The following is a 25,568-nucleotide window of genomic DNA, read 5'->3' as shown; positions in this document are numbered from 1 at the left end:
CTTTTACCCTGGGAAGCTTCTTTGCTAATCGAGTGAATCAGCATTACTGGTTGATAACGAATTTATCATAATTAAATACTGTCTACTAAACTTTATAATACATTTGTTGATTCAATGCACTTAAACGTGCTTCTGTTTGCAGGAGTGCAGGATAAGAACCATTGCTTTTTATCCACTCTAAATGTTATCTGGTACTTTAATGAAATAAAATGCATCATTCATACCTTTGCATGTATAATTGTACAACTTGGCATGTTTATGAAATTTAAAAGCCTAAATACAATCCTAAGCATAGTTGCACCCTTCTAAGTCTGTGAAAGTTAGGGAGACCATCTCCTCTTTCAGTGACTTTCCTCTTTGTTACCTCTTCGGAGACAAAAAGTGATATTATCCTGCCATCGTTGCTTCATTTCTGGCAAATATCTGGAAGTAACGTCGTGTCACTGATGTGATGCCAATGCAGCACTCTAGGATTCAGACAAAAGTTTATTATGACTTTAGGGTATTGTGGGGGTTTCCGGGCCGTATGGCTTTACCATAGAGTTCTGGAAGAATCATGGAGTATTACATTGATGTCATGCCAACAACATGACATCACTTCCAAGTATTAGCTGCATGGTATAATTCCAAGTCCCTACCTCTCCTGCAGTGGAATGGCCTACAAGGGTGAAACTCTGCTCAGGATGACCATTAGATTTCTGCAAGCGATAGTTAGGAATATATGCAATAGTGCTTCAGCCGATGTTATCTTAGCACATGTATCTTAATTTTTGCCATATGAGAAGTAGGAAAAATAAAAATTGGAATTAGAAAACGCACATTTTTGTAGTAAACAAAAGAAAGTGCCTTATTTGGATGGAAACAGTCATGTATACTCATTGCGTGTCTGGCATCCTATTTGGTTGTTGAGTTAAACTTATAACATTGAAAACAATAGCATATTCGTTGCAGGCAAAATTAATTACTTTTTAACAGTGAACATATGCTTAGAAATGTATATGCCTGCAGAAAACATAGGAATTATTCTATGATGACGTGGGTGGTTGATTGCTTAAAAAAGCTTCAGACGTCATATTTTAAACGAGTAAAGTCTTGTCTTTGAAATCATTTCATTTATTCCACAATTGAAAAGATTTCACAGGAAAATTTTTTTCGTATTTTCACATTTCCAATTTTTTGGTTGCAAAAACTGGGGGAATCCCTTTGCCGTCACCCCACATTTTTCCCAGTTCCCCCTCTCCCAGGCCTTCATACTGCTATCCAGGACTGTTTTGCCCAGGGTTGCTGCTCTGCTGACCAACTAGACAAACTCAGCCTTAGCCTTAGCCTGCCTGCCTGCCTGCCTGCCTGCCTGCCTGCCTGCCTGCCTGCCTGCCTGCCTGCCTTCCTTCCTTCCTTCCTTCCTTCCTTCCTTCCTTCCTTCCTTCCTTCCTTCCTTCCTTCCTTCCTTCCTCCCTCCCTCCCTCCCTCCCTCCCTCCCTCCCTCCCTCCCTTCCTTCCTTCCTTCCTTCCTTCCTTCCTTCCTTCCTTCCTTCCTTCCTTCCTTCCTTCCTTCCTTCCTTCCTTCCTTCCTGTCTGGCTATCAGCTTCATTCTCCTTCCTCTTAGCTATGTACCTTATCCTACTAGAGGCACACCTTCATTTTCTTTCTCTCTCTGTCTGTATTTCTCTTGCTTAGTTGCTGTCCCCTCCCTTTCCCACCTTGAAGTCTCCTTTTTTCCTAGGGCCTGTCCTTTCTCCACCCACCTCACACGGCTCCGACTACTGAGAAGACAGTCTTGGGGGAGGAGGTGAAGAAAGCGGGTCAGTGTCTCTGAGCACAAGCAGTGCCCAACTGAACTGTAGTGGCAGGCTGACACCATGCCTAACGGAGGGGAAGAAAAGGCCCTGACAGGCTGAAAGGGGGAAACACTACCCACCTTGACTTTATGGGAAGCGGCAGTTCTGAGCCTCCCGAGGTAACACAGCTCCAACTGTGCAGGGGCTCAGCTTGCGCTTTTGTCTGTCAGGTCTTGTGTGTCCAGCTTTCTCTGGTGGAGGGTGCTACAAGCAGCACCTGTTCAGAACCTCATCCAGATGGTCAGACTGGGTCAGTCCATCTAGCTCAGTTGACAAAGCAGGGTTTGAAGGGGGAACAGCCCTGTGTTGCTCACTGGAAAGTTTATTCAGCGAGATGTCTGGGATTTCATCAGCAATTCCCACAAAATGTGTCCCACTTTTCTCCCACCCTGGGGACGCACAGCGGTTTACACAATTGAACATACGAATAATATTTATAAAAACATATAGGCCTCAATATAGAAAGACTCGAGGGCAGGGTTTACTGCCCATGCCTCGCAGTTGACTGACTCTCTGACTAGACACGAGCCATTTCCCTCCAGTTCTGTCAATCCAGGCCTCTTTCACCAATATTAGAACTGAAAAGCGCTAGTTGCTCCGAATTATAGGTCATGGTGATTTTCCTCCAATTATCTTTTCATTAGGAATGTGAGGGAAGCTTGAACATCTGTGAAACATATTTAATCTCAGCAAATCGGCTTTGTGGGCGGTATGATTTCATTTTGCTATTTTTTCCCCCTTGTCTAGCAGGAAGGGAACAGGAAGTCCAGAGTAACAAAAATTGGGGTTCCCCCCTGTGAATCTCCCTAATATAGACACAGCGACATCACTGAGCTGTTGAATCTCCTTCAGTTCTCCATATAACTTATTTTTGGCCTCTTCTATCATAGGTTTAGCAATCCTTGGCCATCCTAGTTTAACCAGGACCAGTATTATCTTATTTCCATGTCTTTCACCAGTCCTGTTCAGAAGTTACAGTGAACACACGTGCAAACTGCACGGACATGTGATTGCTTGTTTATAAACAAGAACCAACACATATTCACCTTGCAAATGGAACTGGGGTCGGGCACCTAAATAACTGTGCTGTTTCAGTCACATGACCAGTTGTACAAGTGTTGAATGTGACATAAGAATTACTGAATGTGCATAGAAAGGAAAAAGAAGTGTACAATGTAAACGGATTGTATGGGTGTTCACTGCAGTTTGTGAATAGGGCTACTGGGTGTTTGCAAAGACTGGCAGGGACAATCGATACAGCCCTAGTCTGTAATACTTTAAGATCACGATTTAAATTAAAACTGTCAGCCAACGAGAGCAATGGCCATTGATCAATTGATTTTGCTTTTAATCAAGCAGGTCTGCACAAATGTTCACATTAATGCCAGTCTTGTAGCTTTGTAAATGATTCTTACATATGTTGGAGCAATTGCATCCTTGAGCATTCCCTGCAGAGCGATATAGAATGGTGAATGGCCTCTTTAACATGGTAATGGCTGCCTGGGGTTTTGGGGGGTTGTAAAGATGTGCATTAAAATTATTTTTTAAAATTCTGTCTGCCTGCTTAATTCAAAGTGCTTTTTGAATTGATTAAAAGGTTGCTGATTAATAGTTTAATCAAACCTTTTTTATGAGATCGAGTATTTTCCTATAGAGTTGGGGGAAAGACATTCCATTTGAGACTCCTCAGTCCCTGTGTATTTTCAGAAGGTGCATTCTCTCTGTGTGTCTATCAGAGTTAGAGTTTATAAGAAAACCAAGGATGTCGCTGAAAACAACAGCACTGGGTCGCAATCCCCTCTGTGTTTTCCTAACATGTAGTTCCATATTCAGCATCCTATAAAGCAGCTATTTACTCCAGGCAAATTTATATCTAAAGATCTGTTGTTGTTCCAGGCAGGGATCCCAGGCCCTACTTGGAGGCTGGCAAGCATATGTAGAATATATATGTGAGTGATAAGCATGTAGCTGACTGAACAGATCCTTCCGTTTTAGAGGCAGCAGTACCTCCCATTGGGGTGCTGTGTGGTTTCCGGGCTGTATGGCCGTGTTCTAGTAGCATTTTCTCCTGACGTTTCGCCTGCATCCGTGGCTGGCATCTTCAGAGGATCTGATGGTAGTAAAGCAAGTACCTCCCATTGTCTGATGTGGGGAGCCATCAGCGGGGAAGTCTGTTGTTTGTAGGTCATGTGGGTGGGGTTTCCTTACACATCTGAGAGGCCACTGTTGGGGTCAGGGTGCCAAAATAGTTCCGCTTGCATCTTCTTAGGGTGATTTGAGCTTTTCATTACAGAAAAGGAAGGAGGGAACTTAATGTGTGGGTGCCATTTTTGGCAACATTTAGTTGCTTTTTCTACAATGCGTTGTCATATTATTTCTCTCATTCCATTTCTGCTGCATCCCCCCTCCATCCACCCACCTCGTTACCAGCATAACCCTGCTTAAAGCCGCCAGACACACAGATTTGCCCTACTTCCCCCATTCTCACTAATATCTGGTAGACTTTGACAATTGGGTCTTCATATCAGAGAGGAGAAGCTGATTGTGGGGGAGGGGTCCACGGAGTACTTTCACCCAAGGATATCATGCTTGGCCACAGTCTGAGATGCTCAGAGGCAGGTCTTCTCATGCTTAGTGTGTTCAGAGAAGACAAGATCAGCCCGACAGCTAAAAAACAGGGCTGTGCATGCTATTGGCTGAAAATAAAAATGCACTTTTTAATTTTTGTTTGTTGACATTTAAAGTGACATTTAAAGTGCATTTTTTAAAGGCGATAAAAACCGTTGGCAAATTATGCAGAAATGAGGCAAAACAGCAGTTATCCCATCAGTTGGAGGGCTATTGTGGGTTTTCTGGACTCCGTGGCCGTGGTCTGGTAGCCTCTGCTCCTAACATTTTACCTGCGCCTATCGCTGGCAACTTCAGGAGCATGTCACTGCAAGATTCTCACTGTGGCACACATCGTACTACAACCTGCCTCTAGAGATGCCAGCCTCGGATGTGGGTGAAAAGTTAGAAGCAAAAACTACCAGACCACCGCCATACAGCCCGTGGGGAGGATTTTTGATGCCATCTGAAATTATGTAATTTATGTGCTTATGGTTCCTTATTTAGTGGAGATTGATTGTTTTAAAACTGATTTTAAATGTTTGTATATGATTGTTGGACACCGCCCTGGGCCCTCAAGGGGAGGGCGGTATACAAATTCAAATAAATAAATAAATAAATAAAACCAACAACAGCCAGTTGATTCTGACAGTTGATTCCCATCAGTCTTGGCTAAAGGAAATCCCTTTGACAATCCCATCAGTCTTGGCTAGAGGCCTTCAAAATGGAATCTGGACTAGAAAGGCCTTCGAAAACAAAACAATCTCCGCTCTCTAGCAAAAGAGAACTGGCAAGCACCAAGGGAGACCTAGCTCTGCAACATACAAAACTGAATTCTGAGGCATGCATTAATTATACTAATTAAACACAGTTGCACATATTTGGATAGAGTACTGTGCTTCTAGTCAAGGGCAGCGGGCACTGAAGTTCCAACCAGCCACCATTTTGCTCAAGAGATTTCAGCAGGTATTGCCCAGAGAAGGAACGATGTCCCCTTATTTTTAAGAGTAATTCCTAAGCCCATGAATATAGGTCAACTGTCATACCAGATGCATGCCATTACATTCTCTGATCTGTGGGTGAAAGGGCAGTCGCAGCTCCTCTAGCTAGAGAGATTTCAAGATCAACAGCTGTCATATCCCTTTCAACTAGACATGGCAACTCCTGGTTAGGAAACTCCTGGATATTTTAAGGTGGAACCTAGAGGGGTTTGGGGAGAAGAGGGACCTCAGTGGGGCATAATGCCTTTGATACCACCCTCCAAAGCAACCATTTCCCCCAGTGGAACAGGTCTCTGTGGTTTGAAGATCAGTTGTAATTCATGGGGATATCCAGGCCCCACCTGAACTTTGCCAACTCTGCTTATAACCTGTATGTCTTTTCTTCCTCTCCTCCTGGGAGAAAGGAGACCGTAGCGCCCCTTCCTCAGACTTTGGAAGGCTGCTGCCAAGACGATTGGTGGAACAGTGGCCTATAGCAGTAGACTGATGAATGAACACTGTCGGCTTGTTCCTCCACAGTTCTTAGTTGAAGTGCTTGGTGGATATTCCCTGGCCAAGGAAACAAGGGGGTGTAGTGAGGTTTCAGAGATGAACTGTGAGATCACACATGATCTGTAGGTTGGGTTGCCTTTCTGGGTTGGGAAATTCCTGGAGCTGTGGGGGCAGAGCGTGAGGAAGACAGGGCTTCTGCAGGGGAGAGGCGATGCCACACAGCCCCCCCCCCCCCAAGCGGCTATTTTCTCTACGATCTCGGTAGTTTAAAGATCATAATTCCAGGATATCTCCAGGCTGCACCTGGAGGGGTCGGTACTCCTGTTTGTAGGTTCAATCCCCAGCATGTTGGGAAAAATCTTTTGCAAACTTGAATTCATAAGGAGCTGCTGCCGGCTGGAGGACAGGGTATTGTTCTAGAGATATGCCGCAATTTACCTCAGTATAAGGGAGCTTTGTGTGTTCATTAAGTCCCCTGGGAGATTTAAGGCTACAACTTAATAAGAGTGTGCTGTCTGTGGAATGTTGGGAGAGGTAAGCAGCCCCAGGGCCAAATCCTCCTCCTCCTCCTCCTCCCCTGCCCCAGTGAGTGAGAATTTCTTGCGTGATCTAGGCAAGGAGAAACCCACCCTACACATGGAAGGTGGGAGACTCTCTGCGCCTTAATTTATCTGAAAGGAGAAAACACCTGAGGGGGAATGCTGAATCCAACACAGTGATTCTTTGTGCTGGTGCCGCGTCCTGAACTGGGTGAGAGTGCCATTCCGCCAGCCTGTCAGACCCTCAAAGAGTAAGCACAGCTCCTGTCAACACAAGGCCAGTTTGCATATTAAGTACTGGTGGCTGAGATTTTCGGAGGGTGATTTTGGTCTGCGGAGAGGCTCACTCTGATGGAAATGGCACACCCGGTATGGCATATGGACAGCAGAGCCATTCTTTTGTCTCATGAATAATTCTTCATGTGCCGGTGAACACCTCGAAGCGAAGGCAGCTGTTCTTCCAGGCCTTTTTCCATCACATCTAACATTGCCCCTGCTCCTCCCTGTGCTCCATAATTTTATCTCTGTGTGTGTCCCCCTCAATTGTAGGGCCGCACCAGTATTACCATGCTTAAGACCTTCTATGTTTTTCAGACGTCGAATGCCTCTTGCATGCCTATCAGTTCGAGGCCTGGCAACAACACAGAAATGTGTCAAGAAATGGCAGCCCTCTTGTGTGGTTGTCAAATCGATGCAGAATCAGGGCTAAAGAAGGCTTAAACCAGAGGGAGCCACCGCAGGCCAGAGGCGGCATCCAGTGCCATCTGATCTGGCTCTTAAGGGCCCTTTTCAAATATTTGCTCAAATTGCAGGTGAAACGGGGAGGAGAATCTTTAATGTGAATGTGTCTCTACTGGATGTTGTTTGTCATGTGGAAAAAATCTACATAATACCATGTATCCTACCCAAACGTGTAAAATTTCTGAAATTTTTTAACCTTTTTGAAAAACTAGGCCAGGGGAGGGGTAAGGGTTAGAGGAGAAAAACTGAAATTTTGGGGAAGAAATGGAAAAATATGCTTTCTTTCTTATAAACCCTGACATACTTAGCTGCTCTATAAATATAAAATGCATTTTTTTCCAATTTAGCGTATAGAATGGAGCTGTGTTTATGGAAGCAGCCCTGAATAGCCCTAAATAGGCTGAGCTCATCAGAATTTGGGAGCGAGCTGGGGTTGGCCACACTTACTACTTGGACCACCAAAGAAGACTGGGTTAGCTGTGACAAACCAGCTCTGCTTATCTTTTGATTTGAAAGCACTGTGGTCTTGGGGTCACCATGAGTCAGTTGCATTGACTGCACACAATGTTTGTGGAATGTAAAAGTAATGATGGCTAATCTTTTTACAAGGAAAATAGCAACTATACGCAATACTTGAGACAGAACTATAAACTGTTGCTTCCTCTGCTACCTTAGCACATGTAACTTAGGGCTTTTATGCACGTGTGGTCGCCTTCACTTTCAGCAAACATTCCTTTGGGTTTGATTCTCAGTTATGCACACATTTTCTCCCCTTTGGCAGTCATTCCACCCTCAAATCAGAGAATCCCCGCCGTTTCCAAAACCTCTGAAGGTGTGACTTTTTCTCAGCGTGCAACCTCCCCAAATGGAGGCTGACTGAAATAAGGAAGCAAAATGGCAGATAAGCTCAGGGGTTTCCTCACCTTTGAAGACAACTTCCTCAGGCCAAAAGATGCATAGAGCTGGGGGAATGGGGGCTCCTGCATTTAAGGCATCATCCCACCCCTGCCAGCCATTCACTGCAAGCTTCCTACGCCAGCTTCCTGACTGCCACTAGCCAGCTCTGTGAACGTTCCTGAGACCTGTTTCAGCTTCTAGCCTGCTTCTACACTAGGATCTGTATTTATAGCGTGTATGTTGAAGCAAGGAGACATTTTGCAAGAGGGTAATCTAGCATAAACAAAAAACTGTGGGAAAACCCCACGGTAAAGCAGAAAGCCGCAGGGTAAGTAGTGCATGTATAAATGGCCTTAGTTTCTGCCATTAAAGGTAGGAAAATAGAAATTGAAATTATTTTTAAGTATGAGGTAAACTGAAGAAAGTACATACCGTCACCATGGGATTAACACTATATTTGGAATAAATAAACTTTATACCATTAAAAACAGTGAACTTTTCAAAAGTGTGCTGTCACCATACAGGTTATAGCATGTTCATTGTTGCCAGAATTATTCACAGTTAAGCAACAAATACAGCCCAGAAACACATTGTATGTGTCTTTTGAACATACAAGAATTATCATTCTTTAACACTGTAGATTGTCTTGCATAAAAATGCTCATGTTACCAGTTCTGAGTGATGAAACATGGTCTTAAGAGGCATATGCGCAAGATGTTTTTCAGTACTCCCCAAAAGTTCTGAAAATTTTCACTCGGTAAAATGTTTGTAGGGGGAATTCTCAGGGGGGGGGGGAGTTTTCCTCCATGTATTTTTCCTCCAGGCCTTCACACTTTTAATGCTACTGCTTGGCTCAGCCAAATTTGAAGCCTTCCTGTCTGTGTCTTCCTCTTTGGAAGAACCACCTGAATTGGGAGAAGCCTCCTTGGAATGGAGGAAGTTTTCAAATCTAACTCAGCAGAGTGGTAGTTAACATTCTTTTCAATGTTAGCAGTCTTGATTACTTTGAATTGATCTGTCACTGTGCCTTTGCTTGATGAGAGTCAGGGCAATGTTTCTTACAGATTATGGTGTTTATCTTAAATGGGCAACCTACTCCCGGGGATGAGGTTTGTTACCTGTGTTCTGCAGATGTGTAAAACAGAATCAAACTATTTTAAACGTAGGGAGGGTAGAAAGGGAAAAAAGATAGGAATTTCTACTTGGAGGTAGTAGAAACTGGGATGTCGCAGAAACTGGGATGTCGCAGAAACTGGGATGTCGCAGAAACTGGGGATGGATGCATAACTTGCTGTCTCGAAACCTGATTCAGGATATAATGGTGACTAGGGGTTGGGCATTCAGTAAACCCAAATGGGGGAAAAAACCTCTTAAAAAGCCATTTTGGCTTTTCTTGTTTTGTTTTTCAGCTGAAAAAAACCTGACAGATTTTATGGGCAGAGCTGAATAGCCCAAGGCCAAAAAAGCTGAATAACCATTGGCTGGTTTCCGAATTTAGTGGTGGGACAACCAGCAGAGCTGGGTTTAGGGGTCAGCTCAGTGGTCCCTGTAACAAGCTCTCTCCTGCAATCTCTGAAGCCAGAAGAGGCTTCAGAAGTGGGGAGCCAGCCAAGAGAACTGTCTGCAGGAATTATTCAACCCGATCCCTGCGAACAACTGTCCCAGCTGGGATTTCTTTGTGTTTGGCTTTAAAAACTGGAAACATTTCCAAGAAGCCAAAATAACTGACATAGGGGTTCAGTTTTTTTCAGCTTTTTTCAAAAATTCCTCGGTATTTTAAAGCAAAACCCGAAAAATACCAAACAAATGGTGCTCACACCTTCTGGTGACTCTGTTTACCTATGGAGTATATTAGACTGGGTGCTGTGGGTTTTCCGGGCTGTTAAACACTGTGTCCAGCCTTCCCTCTGTGATACACCTCTGAAGAAGCGAGCCACAGATGCAGGCGAAACAGGAACAAGAACTACCAGACCACGGCCCGGAAAACCCACAACAACCAAAAGAGTTTGGATTTATACCCTGTCTTTCTCTCCTGTAAAGAGACTCGAGGTGGCTTACAAACTCTTTTCCCTTCCCTCCTTCCCTTGTGTGGTAGGTGAGGCTAAGAGAGTTCTGAGAGAACTGTGACTAGCCCAAGGTCACCCAGGAGGTTTCATGTGGAGGAGCAGGGAAACAAATCCAGTTCACCCGATAAGAGCCCACTGTTCATGTGGAGGAGTGGTGAATCAAACCCAGTTCTCCAGATTAGAGTCCACCTGCTCTTAGAGTCCACCTGCTCTTAACGACTACATCCCATTGGCTCTTAAATTCCGTCTCATTTTTGGGAGCTTGCAGGGTGGCTGTTTGCTTGCGCCCTGAATTGCTATCTCAGAATACTATTGGCTTACTTTGCATAGTATGCCAAACATTCCTAGCTACTGATTCGGGGAAGGTGGGGGGGTGGGGGAGAATTCATTTTTCTTTTTCATTCCTATTCTTGCTGTGTCTCCCTCCTTCCCATTTCATGTTCCAGCTTTGAAAATTTATGCAGCAGCTAAGGGAAAAAACAAACCCAAACAAACCTTTGATTCTTTGCCTTGAGCCATGTTTGCAAAAATTGGCAGGTTGAAAAATATCACACAGACTGAAACCCATCTCCAAAGTGTTGAATCTTGCAAAGTCATGTTTACAGACTCGGGTTCTTACCTCACTTTAATTTTTCTTTCCCTGGGTAAATCACATTGCGCTTCCAATCTTTGGCACCTATTGCAGATCTCCTGAGCAAAATCAATCTCATTTCTGGCAACTCAGTCAATATTCACTGCTGGAACTTGCTGACGATTTTGGCAGCCTGGAAAAACCACTTTCAGAACTTCAAAATGTTTGCCTTAGCCACAAATTATTATTTTTTTAAAAAAACCTCCCCCCTCTCCCCCCCGCCCCCCAAAAAAGGACTGGGGAAGAAATTCTATCTTCTGAAATTTAAGGATCAGTTTTGTTCCTGGAATTTCTAAGGGTGTATCCAAAAACAAAGATTATAGGTTTGGCATAAGAGTGCATCTACTACAGAGAGAATCAGTGCGTGTTTAGAGAGAACATTTTGCATTGTGCAGTCCTGTCCCAAATTTTCTTCATTTTCAAAAAGCATGGCTTTATTCAAATCTGCCCTCCCACTGATATGATTACTTAGAACGGAAGGGGGTCCCTCCTGTTTGTTCTCCTCATCTAGAGTGATCACACCCTCCAAATCACTGTGATCTCTCCTAACAGGAGGTCAAATAAAGAAGAGCAGAAAGGCAGAGACTCCTAGTGGCCACCAGTTTTATTCAAAGGCTTACCTTTGGAGGAAAATAGCACACAATTGTCTGTATTTCTTTCATGAACTCACAGCCAGGATCAGAATACCCCAGCCTGTTTTCAGGTTTCCTGTGAATATATGTTATTTCTAACAGGTACGTTTGCAGGAAGCTACAGAACGAAGATTCGCATTCCAGGGCAGGAAGCCAAACAAGATGCTAGCAAGCTTTCTTCTGACTTTATATCTCTGTATATTAACTTGAAAGTATAATGGGGGAATTTTTAATCTTTTTGGCAGAAAAACTAGTTTCTGGGGGGATTGTCGCTCGTCAGGTTGTCTCTCCTACGATATTTACCTTTGGTCAGTGCAGGACCTGAGAAAAGGGCAATTTGGTTTTTCTAGCTTCTGCACGAACAGCTAGAAGAAATCTCACTAGCAAAGTGAACACATGTACTATCAAGTTGCTTCTGACTTATGGCCACCCTAAGATTAATAACCTCCAATGATGTTACCTATGTGGTTGTTTAAACATTGTCTTTTTTGTTTTAATCAATAAAGATACTTTATACAAAAAAAAAAAGATTAATAACCTCCAAAACATCCTATCCTTAGCAGACTTGCTCAGGTCTTGCAAACTATAGGCTGTGGCTTTCTTTACTGAGTCAACCCATCTCATGTTGGGTCTTCCTATAGTATCCGACTTTTCCAGTTTTAGCTTCTGGGGAGAATTCAGGCTTGATTTGGTATAGAACCCATTTGTCTTTTTGACAGTCCATTTTATCTGTAAAACTACTCAGGTAAAGTAAATATTGATTAGTCAGACAGTAAGATTTGGTTTGCCAGACTGAAAATTCAGCTTTGTAATCTGAATTGGAACCATAGAGGGGCGAATTATCTGTTAAAAGGTCCCCAGAAGCTTAAAAAAAGGGATCTTTTGGTTGTGGTGGGTTTTCCGGGCTGTGTGGCCGTGGTCTGGTGGATCTTGTTCCTAATGTTTCACCTGCATCTGCGAGTGGCAGCCACAGATGCAGGCAAAATGTTAGGAACAAGATCCACCAGACCATGGCCACACAGCCCGCAAAACCCACCACAACCAGTTGAATCCGGCTGTGAAAGCCTTCGACAATGCAACGGATCTTTTGTTTGTGTTTATGGACATGGTTTTTATTCACAGCAGTTTTCCCAAAGGAAAAGGGACAGAGACCCAACAGTCAGATTTAGTAACAAGTACAGACCACTAAGAGGAAACCAAAACAACAAACCCCTAAAAACCGCAAATTAACTAACCTCTCCCTCCCAATATACACTCTCAGATACACTACAAGGATAGGGTAAGAGGGGAAGAAGAGACATGGAAAGGAAAGAGAGGACATTCGAAGGGGTGGTATTACCTGACCTGAAGGGATAAGGAGCAGAGAGTCTGTGCAGCACAACTCCAAGGCAGTAGAGTAGTGAGGATAGAAGAGAGGCACATGAAGCAGTGGCAGCAGCATCCAGGTAGTGCGAAGACCTGATACACTTTCCACCAACTTGGAATGGTCTTTGTATGGGGAAAGGTTCCGTAGCTAGACATGGAACTTCACTTTCCCTGAGCTGGGAGCGAGAAAGTGATTGTATTAGGCATGCCTTGGAGCTGGGGGAGTGTAAATGCTGTATACATTCCATGGCAGAATTTACCTGCCTCCATGGCACAATTTACCTTGGTCATAGTAGATCAAGTGTGCTTTTGAGACTCCCTTTTGGGCCACTGAGGCTGTTTCCACACGGGCAGAATACAGCGCCCCAGGGATGGAAAAATGCCGTCGCTGGGGAGGCGTTCGCACAGCGCCGTGCTCGCGCCGCCGAAGCAGCGTGGAAACACCACTTTTGAACCTCACTCCAAAAGTGAGGTTTTTCAAAAGTGGCGCTTTCCAGCTGCTGCTGTGCGAATGGCAGCTGCTGGAAGGTGGCGTTTCCCTCCCACCTTCCTCAGCCAGCTTACCTTCTCCTGCTGGCTTCCATCGCGTTGTGGAGGCCAGGGAACACGCCCCCCTGGCCTCCATCTCCAGAGCCATAGTTCTGGCCAGGGGGGCGTGTCCCCTGGCCTCCACAACGCGATGGAAACCAGCAGGAGAAGGTAAGCCAGTTGGGGAAGGCGCAGCCTGTGCGAAGACTGCGCCTTCCCCTGTGCTCCTACTGCGACCGTCTGTGCAAACGGTTCGGGGGGGGGGGGTGCATCAGCATAATTTATGCCGATGCACCCCCGCTCAGCGCCTGTGTGGAAAGGGCCTGGCTTAGCCTTTCAAGCAGGTGCTTTTCAAAACAACAAAGAGGAAATTGGGGGTTAGATTTGAGGGGTCTCAGCAGCAGGAGAAAACAGATGTCTTACAGTCTTGAGCATTCTGGAAGCCTTCTCTTTCGCAAAACTAGAAAATGAGCTTTAGGTCAGGCCACTCAGATGTTCCCATATCCATTTAATATACCGTATGTTGCAAAGGGATGTAAATCGAGATCCATCCATGAAATAGATTGCACTCTACTTGACTTCTTGCTTCCTCACTCCTGTTCTGAGATCTTAGGAGGAAGGGTTTTGTGGAGTTACACTTGGTTGCATGTGATTTCAATGAACTTCCAATGAGAAACATGTGCAAAACTGAAGGTAATGTGTGGGTTTTTACAGAGCTGCCAAAGAAGGACATGAATCTGGAAATCTAAGTGTGTGTGAGTGTGTGTGTGAGTGTGTGTGTGTGTGTGTGTGTGTGTGTGTGTGTGTGTGAGAGAGAGAGAGAGAGAGAGAGAGAGAGAGAGAGAGAGAGAGAGGTGTCATCAAGTTGCTTCGGACTCATGGTGGTGACTCTATGAATCAATGTCCTCCAAAACATCCTATCATTAACAGCCTTAGGTCTTGCAAATGAGAGCAGTGGTGTCCTTTATGGAGTCAAACTGTCTCATTCTGGGTTTTCCTCTTTTCCTTCTGCCTTCAACCCTTCCTAGCATTATTGTTCTCTAGTGACTCTTGTCTTCTCATAATGTGCTCAAAGAATGACAGCCTCAGTTTAGTCATTTTAGCTTCTAGGGACAGTTCAGGCTTGATCTGTTTTACCTGAGGTTTAGAAAGTATCAACCAGTGGTGGGATCCAAAAATTTTAGTAACAGATTCGCATGGTGGTGGGATTCAAACTGTGGCGTAGCGCCAATGGGGCTGGGCGGGGCACGATGGGGGTGTGGCCGGGCATTGCTGGGCAAGGCTGTGGCAAGGACGCAGCCGCTGCTGCATGCAGAATCCTTTGGCTGCTGAAACGACATGCCGCGCAGACGCAGGCTGCCACGCACGCCGGTGCACCTCCTGCTAGACTGCTTCAAGTTCTGTGCGCTACTGCTGAGAGGAGGGGCGTAACTAAGGCAAAAATCATGTGGCAAAATCACCAATTAGTAACCCCCTCTTGGCACACACAAATAATTAGTAACCTACTCTTGAGAACCTGTGAGAACCTGCTGGATCCCACCTCTGGTATCAACATATATTTCTAAGCCAGTTTGAATAACAAAGTGGCCTGCAGGTTCTCTCAGGTGGCTAGCTGCACTAAGGCCCGTTCCACACGGGTGTAGGGTGGTAAAAAAACCTTTTTTGGGGGAACTTTGGGGGAACTTCAACCTTTTTTGGGGATCCCGCCCCTGAAATGAGTCTGCCATTTTCCCCAAACCGGGTTTTCCCCAAACCGGGTTTTTTGAGAATTTTCCCCAAAACCGGGTTTTTTGAGAATCGCGCTATTCATGATTCTTTTCAAAAATCACTCGCGAGCCACTCATGAGCAAACGATCAGATGGAAAGCGCTTTATTTGCCCCCGTTTTCCTTTTTTAATTTCGCGGCTTACATCTGCGTACTGCACAGGTGCAGATGGCCGTAACGTGAGACATCAACATGGCTGTGGGGGTTCATTTGTGCATGCCTGTGTAGCTACGCATGGGTGGGAAGTAAATTTTAAAAAGAGACATGTCTCTGTGCGAAGGCATGACAGCAGCCAGGATTGTTTCCATGGGCTCCAGTCACTGCCTCCTTGGATGTATGTGAACGCGAAAACAGGAGAATGGGTTATTTTATCCCAACTGCAACCCATTATACATTTGCTGTGCAGACAGAGATTCACCAGCAACTTCAGCTTTTCATGTGCTGCTGCCTTACCCATACAAAGGTTATGCTCATAAATGCATATTACGAATTTTGTAGCTTTTGCAGTTTGTGAGCAAGCTCCATTTAAAGATTTTTCTAATGTGTGGAGGGAAGGCACTGTGGCTCATTGGGAGACCATCTGCTTGATGTGCCAAATGTCCCAGGTTCAATCCCCATAATTTCCAGTTCAAAATATCAGGTAGGAAATTGTGGGAAACAGCTCCACTTGAGACCTTCAAGAGCCATTACCAATCTGAGCCGGCAATACTGCCTTTGATGGATCTAATTCACCGTAAGGCAGAGTCACGTGTGTTCTTGTTTTGTTGACTGGTAGATGGGGAAATAGAACCTGCTGATGAAATGACTGTGTTTGATGGTTTAATGGATTTCTCCTTTCTTCTTCCCCTGTTTCTCTGTAGCTTGCACTGCTGGTACCTTCAAGGCATCTGTGGGAGATGCCTTCTGCAGTCCGTGTCCTGCCCACAGCTATTCTTCCATGCCAGGCTCCACCGAATGTGCCTGCCTGGCCCGATACTACCGTTCGTCTTCGGACACCTCCGATGCCCCCTGTACCAGTAAGTACCTGAGACAGAGATGGGCAGGTATGATCAGACACCAGAGATGGCCACAAAATGGTGGGAATATTAATTGGAATGCAGCCATGAAGATGGGCGTTGCAAAATTGGCATTCCACTTTCCTTTTTTGGGTTCTCTCCAATCTCCTACTGTGCTAGCTCCAGAAGCTAGTGTGCCCTAGGGGAAAGACCCCTTGGACAATGTTTGGATCCACCCCTGTGTTTCTTCCAGCTTGCTCGCTCCCTTTATTACTCTTTTCCCTCATCCTCTTGTTTTGCTTACGGCCTCGAGGCCTTGCTTCCTTCCCCCTCTCCTTTCCAGTCTTATTCACTTACCACCTATCTCTCAGGTGCTATTTCCATATACTTTTCTCATGGAACTGGATCATGGGTAGGCAAGTGGAATGTTATTATGGACAATGCAACTGTGTGACCAAAAGCCAAAGCTGCTATTCTTCATTGATGGTTGTTCAGAATGTCATCCTATTTGTAAGGTGCGTGTGCCGTCAAGTCACAACTGACTTATGGCGACCCATAGGGTTTCCGAGGCAAGAGACTTTCAGAGATGGTTTGCCATTGCCTGCCTCTGCAGGGGCTGAGAGACTTGTGAGGGAACTGGGACTTACCCAAGGACACCCAGCAGGCTACATGTGGAGGAGTGGGGAACCAAACCCTGTTCACCAGAGTGGAATGCACCACTCTTAACCACTACGTTCTACTGGCTTCCTTGTTTGTGCAGAAGGAGCAGCAGTGGCATAGGAGGTTAAGAGCTCGTGTATCTAATCTGGAGGAACCGGGTTTGATTCCCAGCTTTGCCACCTGAGCTGTGGAGGCTTATCTGGGGAATTCAGATTAGCCTGTACACTCCCACACACGCCAGCTGGGTGACCTTGGGCTAGTCACAGCTTCTCGAAGCTCTCTCAGCCCCACCTACCTCACAGGGTGTTTGTTGTGAGGGGGGAAGGGCAAGGAGATTGTAAGCCCCTTTGAGTCTCCTGCAGGAGAGAAAGGGGGGATATAAATCCAAACTCTTCTTCTTCTTCTTCTTTGTTAGGTACTTGGGGAATAAACTGTTTTACAGCCATGTTTGAGGAATAGAACTTGTTATGTGTTATTTTCACCAAAATCAGTATTTTAATTTATTTATTTACTTTACTTTACCTTCCCCGCTGAGACTCAGGACATATGACAGCTAAAAACAACATACAGCAGTACCTATAATACATAAAACCTACAAAACGAAGCAGCGTGGCTCTGAGAACACAGTATAATCCAGATAGTAAGGCAGGAATTATTGAGTGTAGTATAGTGCAGTGGGACATTTTATTATGTACAATAAATAACAAAATAAAACTGGACTGTAAAATAATACCACACTACAAGACGACTGCCTTATAAAAGGCTGGCTTGTCTGGATCAGACAATGTTGTATGTGGTCCAGAATTCTCAAACTGCCACTCAAATGTCTGTGGGAAGCTCACCAGCATGGTATGTAAAGGCCTTCCCCTGTTGTTTGTCCCCAGCATCTGATAATTAGAAAGACAGACTGCATTTGTATATGGATGTCTTATTTAAATGTCACAGCAAATACTTCTTGATATAGACTTCTCTGGGTATTTTGCTAAGCCTGTTTAATAAGGCATCTAAATTAGCTGCTCTAGCCACATTGTATAGCAGTGAATTCTGTAAGTTAGTGTTGTATGAGGAGGAGGCTTGGATCTATTTTCAATACATGTAATTAGGAGTCTTTGGGTTCTAGTGTTATGAGATAGATTTTTCTCTTTCTTCACAGATTCTTATTATTGTCAGTCACCTTTGAGTGAGAATCTGTACTTGAGGCCATTTACAAACAATCACAAAGGCACAATAGCTCAATGAAAAGTAGAACACCACTATTAAAGGTAGAAGCAGATGCTGCAGCATCCACAAGGCTTCCACCAAAAATATTATCTACATATGGATTTAGAAACTATGCCACCAAATAGAAGGCTGCCACTGAAAACATGGCCTGCCTATGGAATTAGATGGTACAGCAGACATAAGGCTGCTATTATTTACATGTGGAATGAGATAGTATAGCGAACACAAGGATGTCAATGAAAACATTGTCTTATATATGCATTTAGATGCTACAGCAAGGACTGCCACCAAAAACATTAGAATTAGATGCTGTACCAAACACAAGGGTACCACTGAAAACACTGCCTACATGTGGAATTAGGTGCTGCACCAAACACAAACCCTGTTCACCAGATTAGAATCTGCTGCTCCTAGCCACTACATCACACTGGCTCTCCCAACCAAATATTAACCAAGATCTGATGAGATTAGGCTAACCTGGGCTCTCCAGGTCAAGGCAATACCATTTTCCCCTCTTCCATTTTATCCTCACAACAGCCCTGTGTGGTAGGTAAGCATGAGAGTTTGTGACTGGCCCAAAGTCACCAAAAGTAGTTCCATGGCAGAGTGAGGATTTGAACCTGGGTCTTACGGATCCCTGGCACAGTAACCATCACACTGGCTGTCCAGTGCTGCAGGCAGACCCAGGCATTGAATGGATTTTGCCACCCATCATTATCAGTCTTCATCACAATCGTAGACCAGCATAAGGTAAATAAAAATAGACATAGACAAGCCTTTATTGGCATGCCAAATTACAATAAAACAATTGTCCATAAAAGACAGATAAATGCAACAAACATTTAGAGTCTTATCAATAGGGTAGTCCAAATGAACTCATCAAAAGTGCCAGTCCCATACACCTCTCCACAGACCAGACTGAAGACCCACCAACAGAACCCAGGCATCACAACAACATACAGTATCAACACTCCACTATAAATCACCAAGGTCCCTTCCGCACACGCAAAATAATGCGTTTTCAAACCACTTTCACAACTGTTTGCAAGTGGATTTTGCCATTCCGCACAGCTTCAAAGAGCAGTGAAAGCAGTTTGAAAGTGCATTATTCTTCATGTGCGGAATGAGCCCAAGTTTGTTGGGGTGTCGCCAAACACAGAACAAGGGATAGGGGACAAGGAAATGGGTGAACAATTGATCTGACTCCAGTAGGTTGCCACAGTCTTCAATTGTCACACCATCTGGCAATCGATAACAAAACTACGACATCTCTCTATAAATCACCCACAGGTTATTTGACTTTGGATGACCATAAACCCACAGGTTACTGGCAGAGGTAGGCACTGTATACCAGTAGCAAATAGTTGATGTAACCAACTAAAAGGATAAGATATATTAAAACAGTAAGTATATATCTAAAAAGAGAAAAACAAAGGAAACTGGGAAGACAAAAAGGTATGGGAAGATAAAGGAAATAGGATAAATACTAACAGGGAATATAAACATTAAAATGACAAAAGAACCATAAAAAGGGGAGATAGGCATAGGAGGACAATAATATTGGTAAATTGAAGCTGTAGCTATCAAATCATTAAGCCTGCCTTTCTGCACAAACCATCCTCCAACGTATTTCAAGTGTTGCTACACAGAACCTGGCCACACTGTATGCCAAGTCAGGGTTGGTATCTGTAAGTAGCCTGGAAATATAAAATTGTTGTGTGTGACATGGGATTCTATACAGCAGTGGCGAAATAAAACTGATATGTATTTTTTAAATAATACTCACAATGGAGAAGCCCATGTTCTATTGTTTCTCTGTGCCCAGATCCACAGGGACATTTACTCCCTCAGTAAGGAGGCTTTCTGTATCAACCTCCCAGGGCAACTGAAGGGAAGGCTTTGCTACCCAGGTTCCCTTCCTTTTGGCCCTATCTGCCTGTCTTTTCTTATCACTATTCTTCACGCTCTCGTGCTCTGCTTTCCTTATAGGTACCCCCTCAGCCCCACGTGACCTTAGCTATGAGATTCTTGGCTCCAACGTCCTCTTGACCTGGCGTCTCCCCAAGGACCTGGGTGGCCGAAAGGATGTTTTTTTCAACGTCATTTGCAAAGTGTGCCCGACGGGATCCCCGGGACCTTGCGTTCGTTGCGGGGACAGCGTCCAGTTTGAACCACGCCAGGTGGGGCTGACAGAGAGCCGAGTGCAAGTCTCCAACCTCCTGGCCCGTGTGCAGTACACCTTTGAGATTCAGTCTGTAAACCTGGTGACCGAATTGAGCCCAGACACCCCCCAGTATGCTTCCATCAACGTTAGCACCAGCCAATCAGGTAAGAAGTTCCCATCCCTCATTTTGCTCCACCTTTTCTGTTTTGTTTCAATTTCTGGTGTCATTTATCTTAACTCTCCTGCCTTCCCATTTTTTGCTAGTAGTGAAATGTGTCCCTACCATGAGAAACAGTCCACCGATGCCCCAGATAGTGGATTTTAATGCAGAAAACAGCTTGAGCATTAGGGCACAATCCATTAGGATCCATTAGCACCATGGCCCTACCTCCAGTCTACAATAAGGCTATGATTCTACTAGCCAATCTTACTGGGTTGCTGTCAGTTTTACCTCAGGATAACGTAAGTGAAGAACTTTGAATGCCCAGGGAGTAATTATGAGCAGGCCTACTCAGAAGCAAGCCCCATGTTATTGAGTGAGGCTTATTTCCAGCAAAGTGTCTGATAGAGTAGGCGGCTTATCAGCGGAAAGGTGCGTTACCAGAGTAAGATAAGCACAGCTGTAGACGGCTTGGCACGGCACAAGAACAACTCCACACCACACAGTAGTTGTACTTCAAAGAAGGTTTTTTACTTTTAGGTGCAGATTATATACAGTGAACCAAGGAACAAACCGGCAGCATGCTTCGCAGTAAACAAGAAACCCTAACGGACACTGTACAATGAATGTGCTCTGTCTATATACTATCACTGACCAATCACTGTGAAGGTCACTGGACTGGATCAAACCAGTTTGGTTCAGTTGCATCAGGTTTTACCAACTGACTTTGGATGACAGGTGCTGTCATTTAGATTACCATGATCTGCGCACAAGATGCACACCATATTTATTTTTCTTTCCTGACAGTGTCCTTAGGATTGCAGCCTAAGGCAGGTTTCATATGGATTTTGTGCCTTGGGCAATCAAAATATCTTGAGCTAATCCCATTGGCATTCTCCATTGACATTCTGAAGTCACCATCAACGATCCCTGTAATTCTTTCTGCTGTTCTTTTTGTTGTTGTTGTTGTTCTCTAGAATCATAGAATCGAATCATAGAGTTGGAAGGGACCAGAGAGGTCATTTAGTCAACCCCCTGTTCAAAGCAGGATCAGCCTAGAGCATTCCTGACAAGTGTTTGTCCAACTGCTGCTTACAGACTCACCTCCCTAGGTAGCCAATTCCACTATTGAACAACTCATACGGTAAAAAAAATTTCTGACATCCAGCCAGTACCTTTTCACCCATAATTTACATCTATTGTAAGTCCTATCTTCCGCTGCCAACCAGAAAAGCTCCTTGCCCTCCTCTCAGTGACAGCCCTTCAAATAGTTAAAGAGAGCAATCATGTCCCCCCATCAACCAACTCTTCCCTAGACTAAACTTTTCCCAGTCCCTCAGTTTTTCCTCATAGGACTTGGCCTCCAGGCTACTGATCATCCTCGTCGCTGGCCTCTGTCCGCTCCATTCTGTCCACATACTTTTTGAAATGAGGCCTCCAGAACTGCCCACAGTGGCCTGACCAATTCAGAGTACAGCAGGATTATGATATCTTGCCATTTGAATATTACACCTCTGTTGATATACCGCAAGATTGCATTAGCCTTTTTTGTTGCTGCATCATGCTGGCTTCTCATATTTAACTTATGGTCCACCCATACCCCAAGATCTTGTTTACACACCCTGCCACCCAGAAGTGTATCCCCATCCACTATGTATGTTCCTCGTTTTTGTTACCCAGATGTAGAATTCAGCACTTATTGGTGTTGAGTTGCATCTTGTCATATCTGCCCACTTTTCCATTACGTGCAGATCTTGTTGAATACTATTTCTGTCTTCTGGTATGTTCACAGCTCTTTCCAATTCGGTATCATCTGCAAATTTAATGAGTAAAGACTGTTTCTAAGAGACTACTGAAACTTCTATTTTGCCTTTTCTCTCCTTTCTCTGCCATCAACTAATTGTTTCCCCTTGGCAAAGGTACTAAATTCACACATGAACTTGAGAAGCTGCTGTATGCTGAGTCCATCTATTAGTCCACCAAGGTCCATGTTCCTTACTCTTACTGGCAGCATCTCTCTAGAGTCTCAAGCTGAAGTTTTTCACATCACCCAATCCTCTTTTTTAAATTGGCACTGCCAAGGGTTTATGCTAAGGCCATCTGTGTGCAAACCTGATGCTGTATACCACCAAGCCATGGCCCTTTCCCAGAGCACATATTATGAACAGGCGGGGGGTGGGGGGGGGTGATATCACCAGAAGCAACCTGAAAGGGAATAAGGTGGAGAAGTAGCCACAAGGGTCAAAGAAACAGGTTCTTTTTTTTGGTGAGAAACTAGTATCCTGTGTAAGACTGACTGGGAGCCTCCGATCATCAGGCCAGTCACAACAATGGAGAGCTGTTGTGTACCTTCTTGACTTTCATGGCTGCGTGCAGACAGCATCTTTCTCTGCAAGCAGTGCTCTGGGGAGTAGGGAAGCCACAAAGAACTGTGATTTGCGAGGCCCTGCAGTAAGCGTCTCAAACATTTCTACTGGGTATGTGAGGGAAAGCACCCAGCATCTTCACTGCACGAGCCGGTGCTCCATTAAGTCACCAGAATACGTGATGTTCAGCAGTGATGCAGATGTGCATTATTCTGCCATCTGTGCTTTTGAATGGGAAACGAACTGCCCAGTGAAGTCATTTGCATCAGGGAGTCACTTCCTGTGCAATCCTGGGTCAAGTTGTGCTGATGTGAACCCACTGAAATCAATGATTGTAGAGCGGAGTAACTCAAGCATCAGATTGCAGTAATAATCTCCTCTCTAGGCTTGTCTCTTCCCCTTGGTTTCAAAGAACTGTTTCTTATTTAATATTAATAGAAACATTCTCGGAAGCAAAGAAATGAACCATTGCCACAAAAAGCAACTTTTAATTTAATGCACTACAAGAAGAGTGTACTACGTTAAAACATTTGCTGATGTTCTGACACACATAAGACGTCCGTTTTCTTGCAGTTTCATAATGTGTGTCTTATTCTGAGACCCCTTCTGACTCCCTTTGCTTCCCTGCCATTTCAGATTCTAGGGAAAGTACCTGTTTCTCTGACTAGCTGAGTGGCTCTGCACACACGAGGTGTACACACCCTTTACTTTTTAAAGAAAGACCACAGATGTGTTCATAACCCTGCTGCGGTTATTACAAAGCAACTATGACATAGTCTATTACAATTTACAACTTTGAATGCCATTTCATCTAGAACAGTGGTTCTCAACCTTCCTAATGCCGTCACTCTTTAATACAGTTCCTCATGTTGTGGTGACCCCCAGCCCTAACATTTATCTGTTTTACAGATGGAGAACACTGATGCAGAGAGTCTTAGGCGACCCCTGCGAAAGTGTCGTTCGACCCCCAAAGGGGTTGCGACCCACAGGTTGAGAACCACTGGTCTAGAATGTCTTAATGGCTGGCTTTTGAGCCTGGGCCAGATTAAGATCTTCTCTTGTCCTCCAGCAAAACCTGAAACGGTGCCCTGGAATTTGCCACATACATTGTGGAGCAGTGATTTGGACCAGTATTCTGTCTCTGCTTAAAATTGGGGATATAATGCGCTGTTTCAGATATGATTGTATATGCAGTCCACCATAGTAGTTTGGATCCCCTTTTATATGTGTAGGTGTAGGCCAAAGATGCCAGTCACAGGTGGGAAGAAGTAAATGAATGAGAAAATAAAAGGACATTGTTTGCACATTACCGCGAGGAAAACATTTCCGTCAGAAGAGATTTCATCTGGGGCTGCTCTCTGTCTCACACTGATCGTGGCTTCTGCTTCTTACTCTCCACTGTCTTTCAGTTCTTCCTTCTCAGCATCCGCCCCTCCCTTTCCTGCGTCACTGTTCCTCTTCTTCCCCCAGCTGTCTTCTGCCATTCCCCTTCCTCTCAGCATCTTTTCAGTTGCCATCAGCTTTTTATCCTCACAGCACCACATTTCAGTACATTTTTTAAAAGTTACAGTGATGCTCCAACCTGTCTATCTCGGGAGAGAAAGCATATGAAAGGTTGACAAACCATAATCAGTGTGAATGACTCCTCTGAAACGCAGCCAACCTCTGGGGCCGGATGAATCCAGAAGACTTTTCTCAGATGCCAAAGGGAAAGAGAAGGTGGCGGTTGTTGGAGTCCGTCATATAGCAGCAAGTGTATTGTTGAAGGCTTTCATGGCCGGAATCACTAGGGTGTTGTGGGTTTCCCGGGTTGTATGGCCACGTTCCAGTAGCATTCTCTCCTAACGTTTAGCCTGCATCTGTGGCTCCGAAGATGCCAGCCACAGATGGAGGCAAAACATCAGGAGAGAATGCTACTGGAACACGTCCATACAACCTGGGAAACCCACAACACCCTAGCAGCAAGCGTGTTTACTTAAGTGTGGCCAACATGAGGGGCAAAAATTCAGATATTAATGGAAGAGGCGAAGGGTGGAGGCAGGGAGACTCTCTGGAACACTTGAATGACCAGTTCTTGTATGTATTGTCGAGGCTTTTCACGGCCTGAATCAACTGGATGTTGTGGTTGTCTGGGCTGCGTGGTCATGGTCTGGTAGTTTTTGCTCCTATGCAGAGAAACACATCTTACCGTGACATGCCTCTGAAGATGCCAACCATAGATGCGGGCGAAATGTTAGGAGGAAAAACAAGCAGACCATGGCCTCACAGCCCAGAAAACCCACAACACCTATTCTGGTCTTGGATAAACTACAGAAAAGCAGCACTATAATAACCACCACCACCACCACCACCACCACATGTCAGCTGCAAAAGGCCACCCTACTCGGCTCTGCACGCATTATTCGTCGATACATCACACAGTCCTAGATGCTTGGGAAGTGTCCGACGTGTGATGTAATACAAAATCCAGCATATTGATCTTGTTTGCTGTGTATAACTGTTTTATAATAATAATAATAATAATAATAATAATAATAATAATAATAATAATAATAATAATAATAATAATAATAATAATAATAATAATAATAATAATAAAAAGCATGAGGGCCATAGGGGTTTCAGGGCAAGAAATTAAACAAAACTGGAGTGAAATGGTTCCTTCAGCCCAGTCCAGCCAACATTCTTGCCACACTCTTGAAGGGCAGCCCCACCCTGTGGTGTTCTAATCCAGGTGTCACTCATCACAGGAGTGTTTCTTGCCTTGCAATGTCCTCAGCTGGCTCACAAGCCAAAACTGGTGAAAGGTGCACTCAGCTACTTCTGCCACCTGTTCATCCAAGACAAGGTCAAGCAACACTCTCCAGCTGCAAAACTGCTCCTTTCAAATATTGCCTCA

The 25,568-nt window shown here is 44.6% G+C and overlaps 1 protein-coding gene across 1 annotated transcript in view; it reads left to right on the top strand.

The window, feature by feature from the left end:
* The window catches only part of LOC125436252 (ephrin type-B receptor 5), a 194,830-nt gene that overhangs the window by 115,169 nt on the left and 54,093 nt on the right, over positions 1-25,568 (top strand). The window contains exons 5-6 of the mRNA XM_048503107.1: positions 15,964-16,119; positions 19,969-20,307. Coding sequence (XP_048359064.1) covers positions 15,964-16,119; positions 19,969-20,307 — 495 coding nt within the window. The remainder of the gene's footprint in view (positions 1-15,963; positions 16,120-19,968; positions 20,308-25,568) is intronic.

The sequence above is a fragment of the Sphaerodactylus townsendi genome, linkage group LG07, assembly GCF_021028975.2.
Source record: "Sphaerodactylus townsendi isolate TG3544 linkage group LG07, MPM_Stown_v2.3, whole genome shotgun sequence".
NCBI lineage: Eukaryota > Metazoa > Chordata > Lepidosauria > Squamata > Sphaerodactylidae > Sphaerodactylus > Sphaerodactylus townsendi.
Note: the sequence above shows the minus strand (reverse complement) of the source record. Positions and strands in the feature narration are given on the sequence as shown.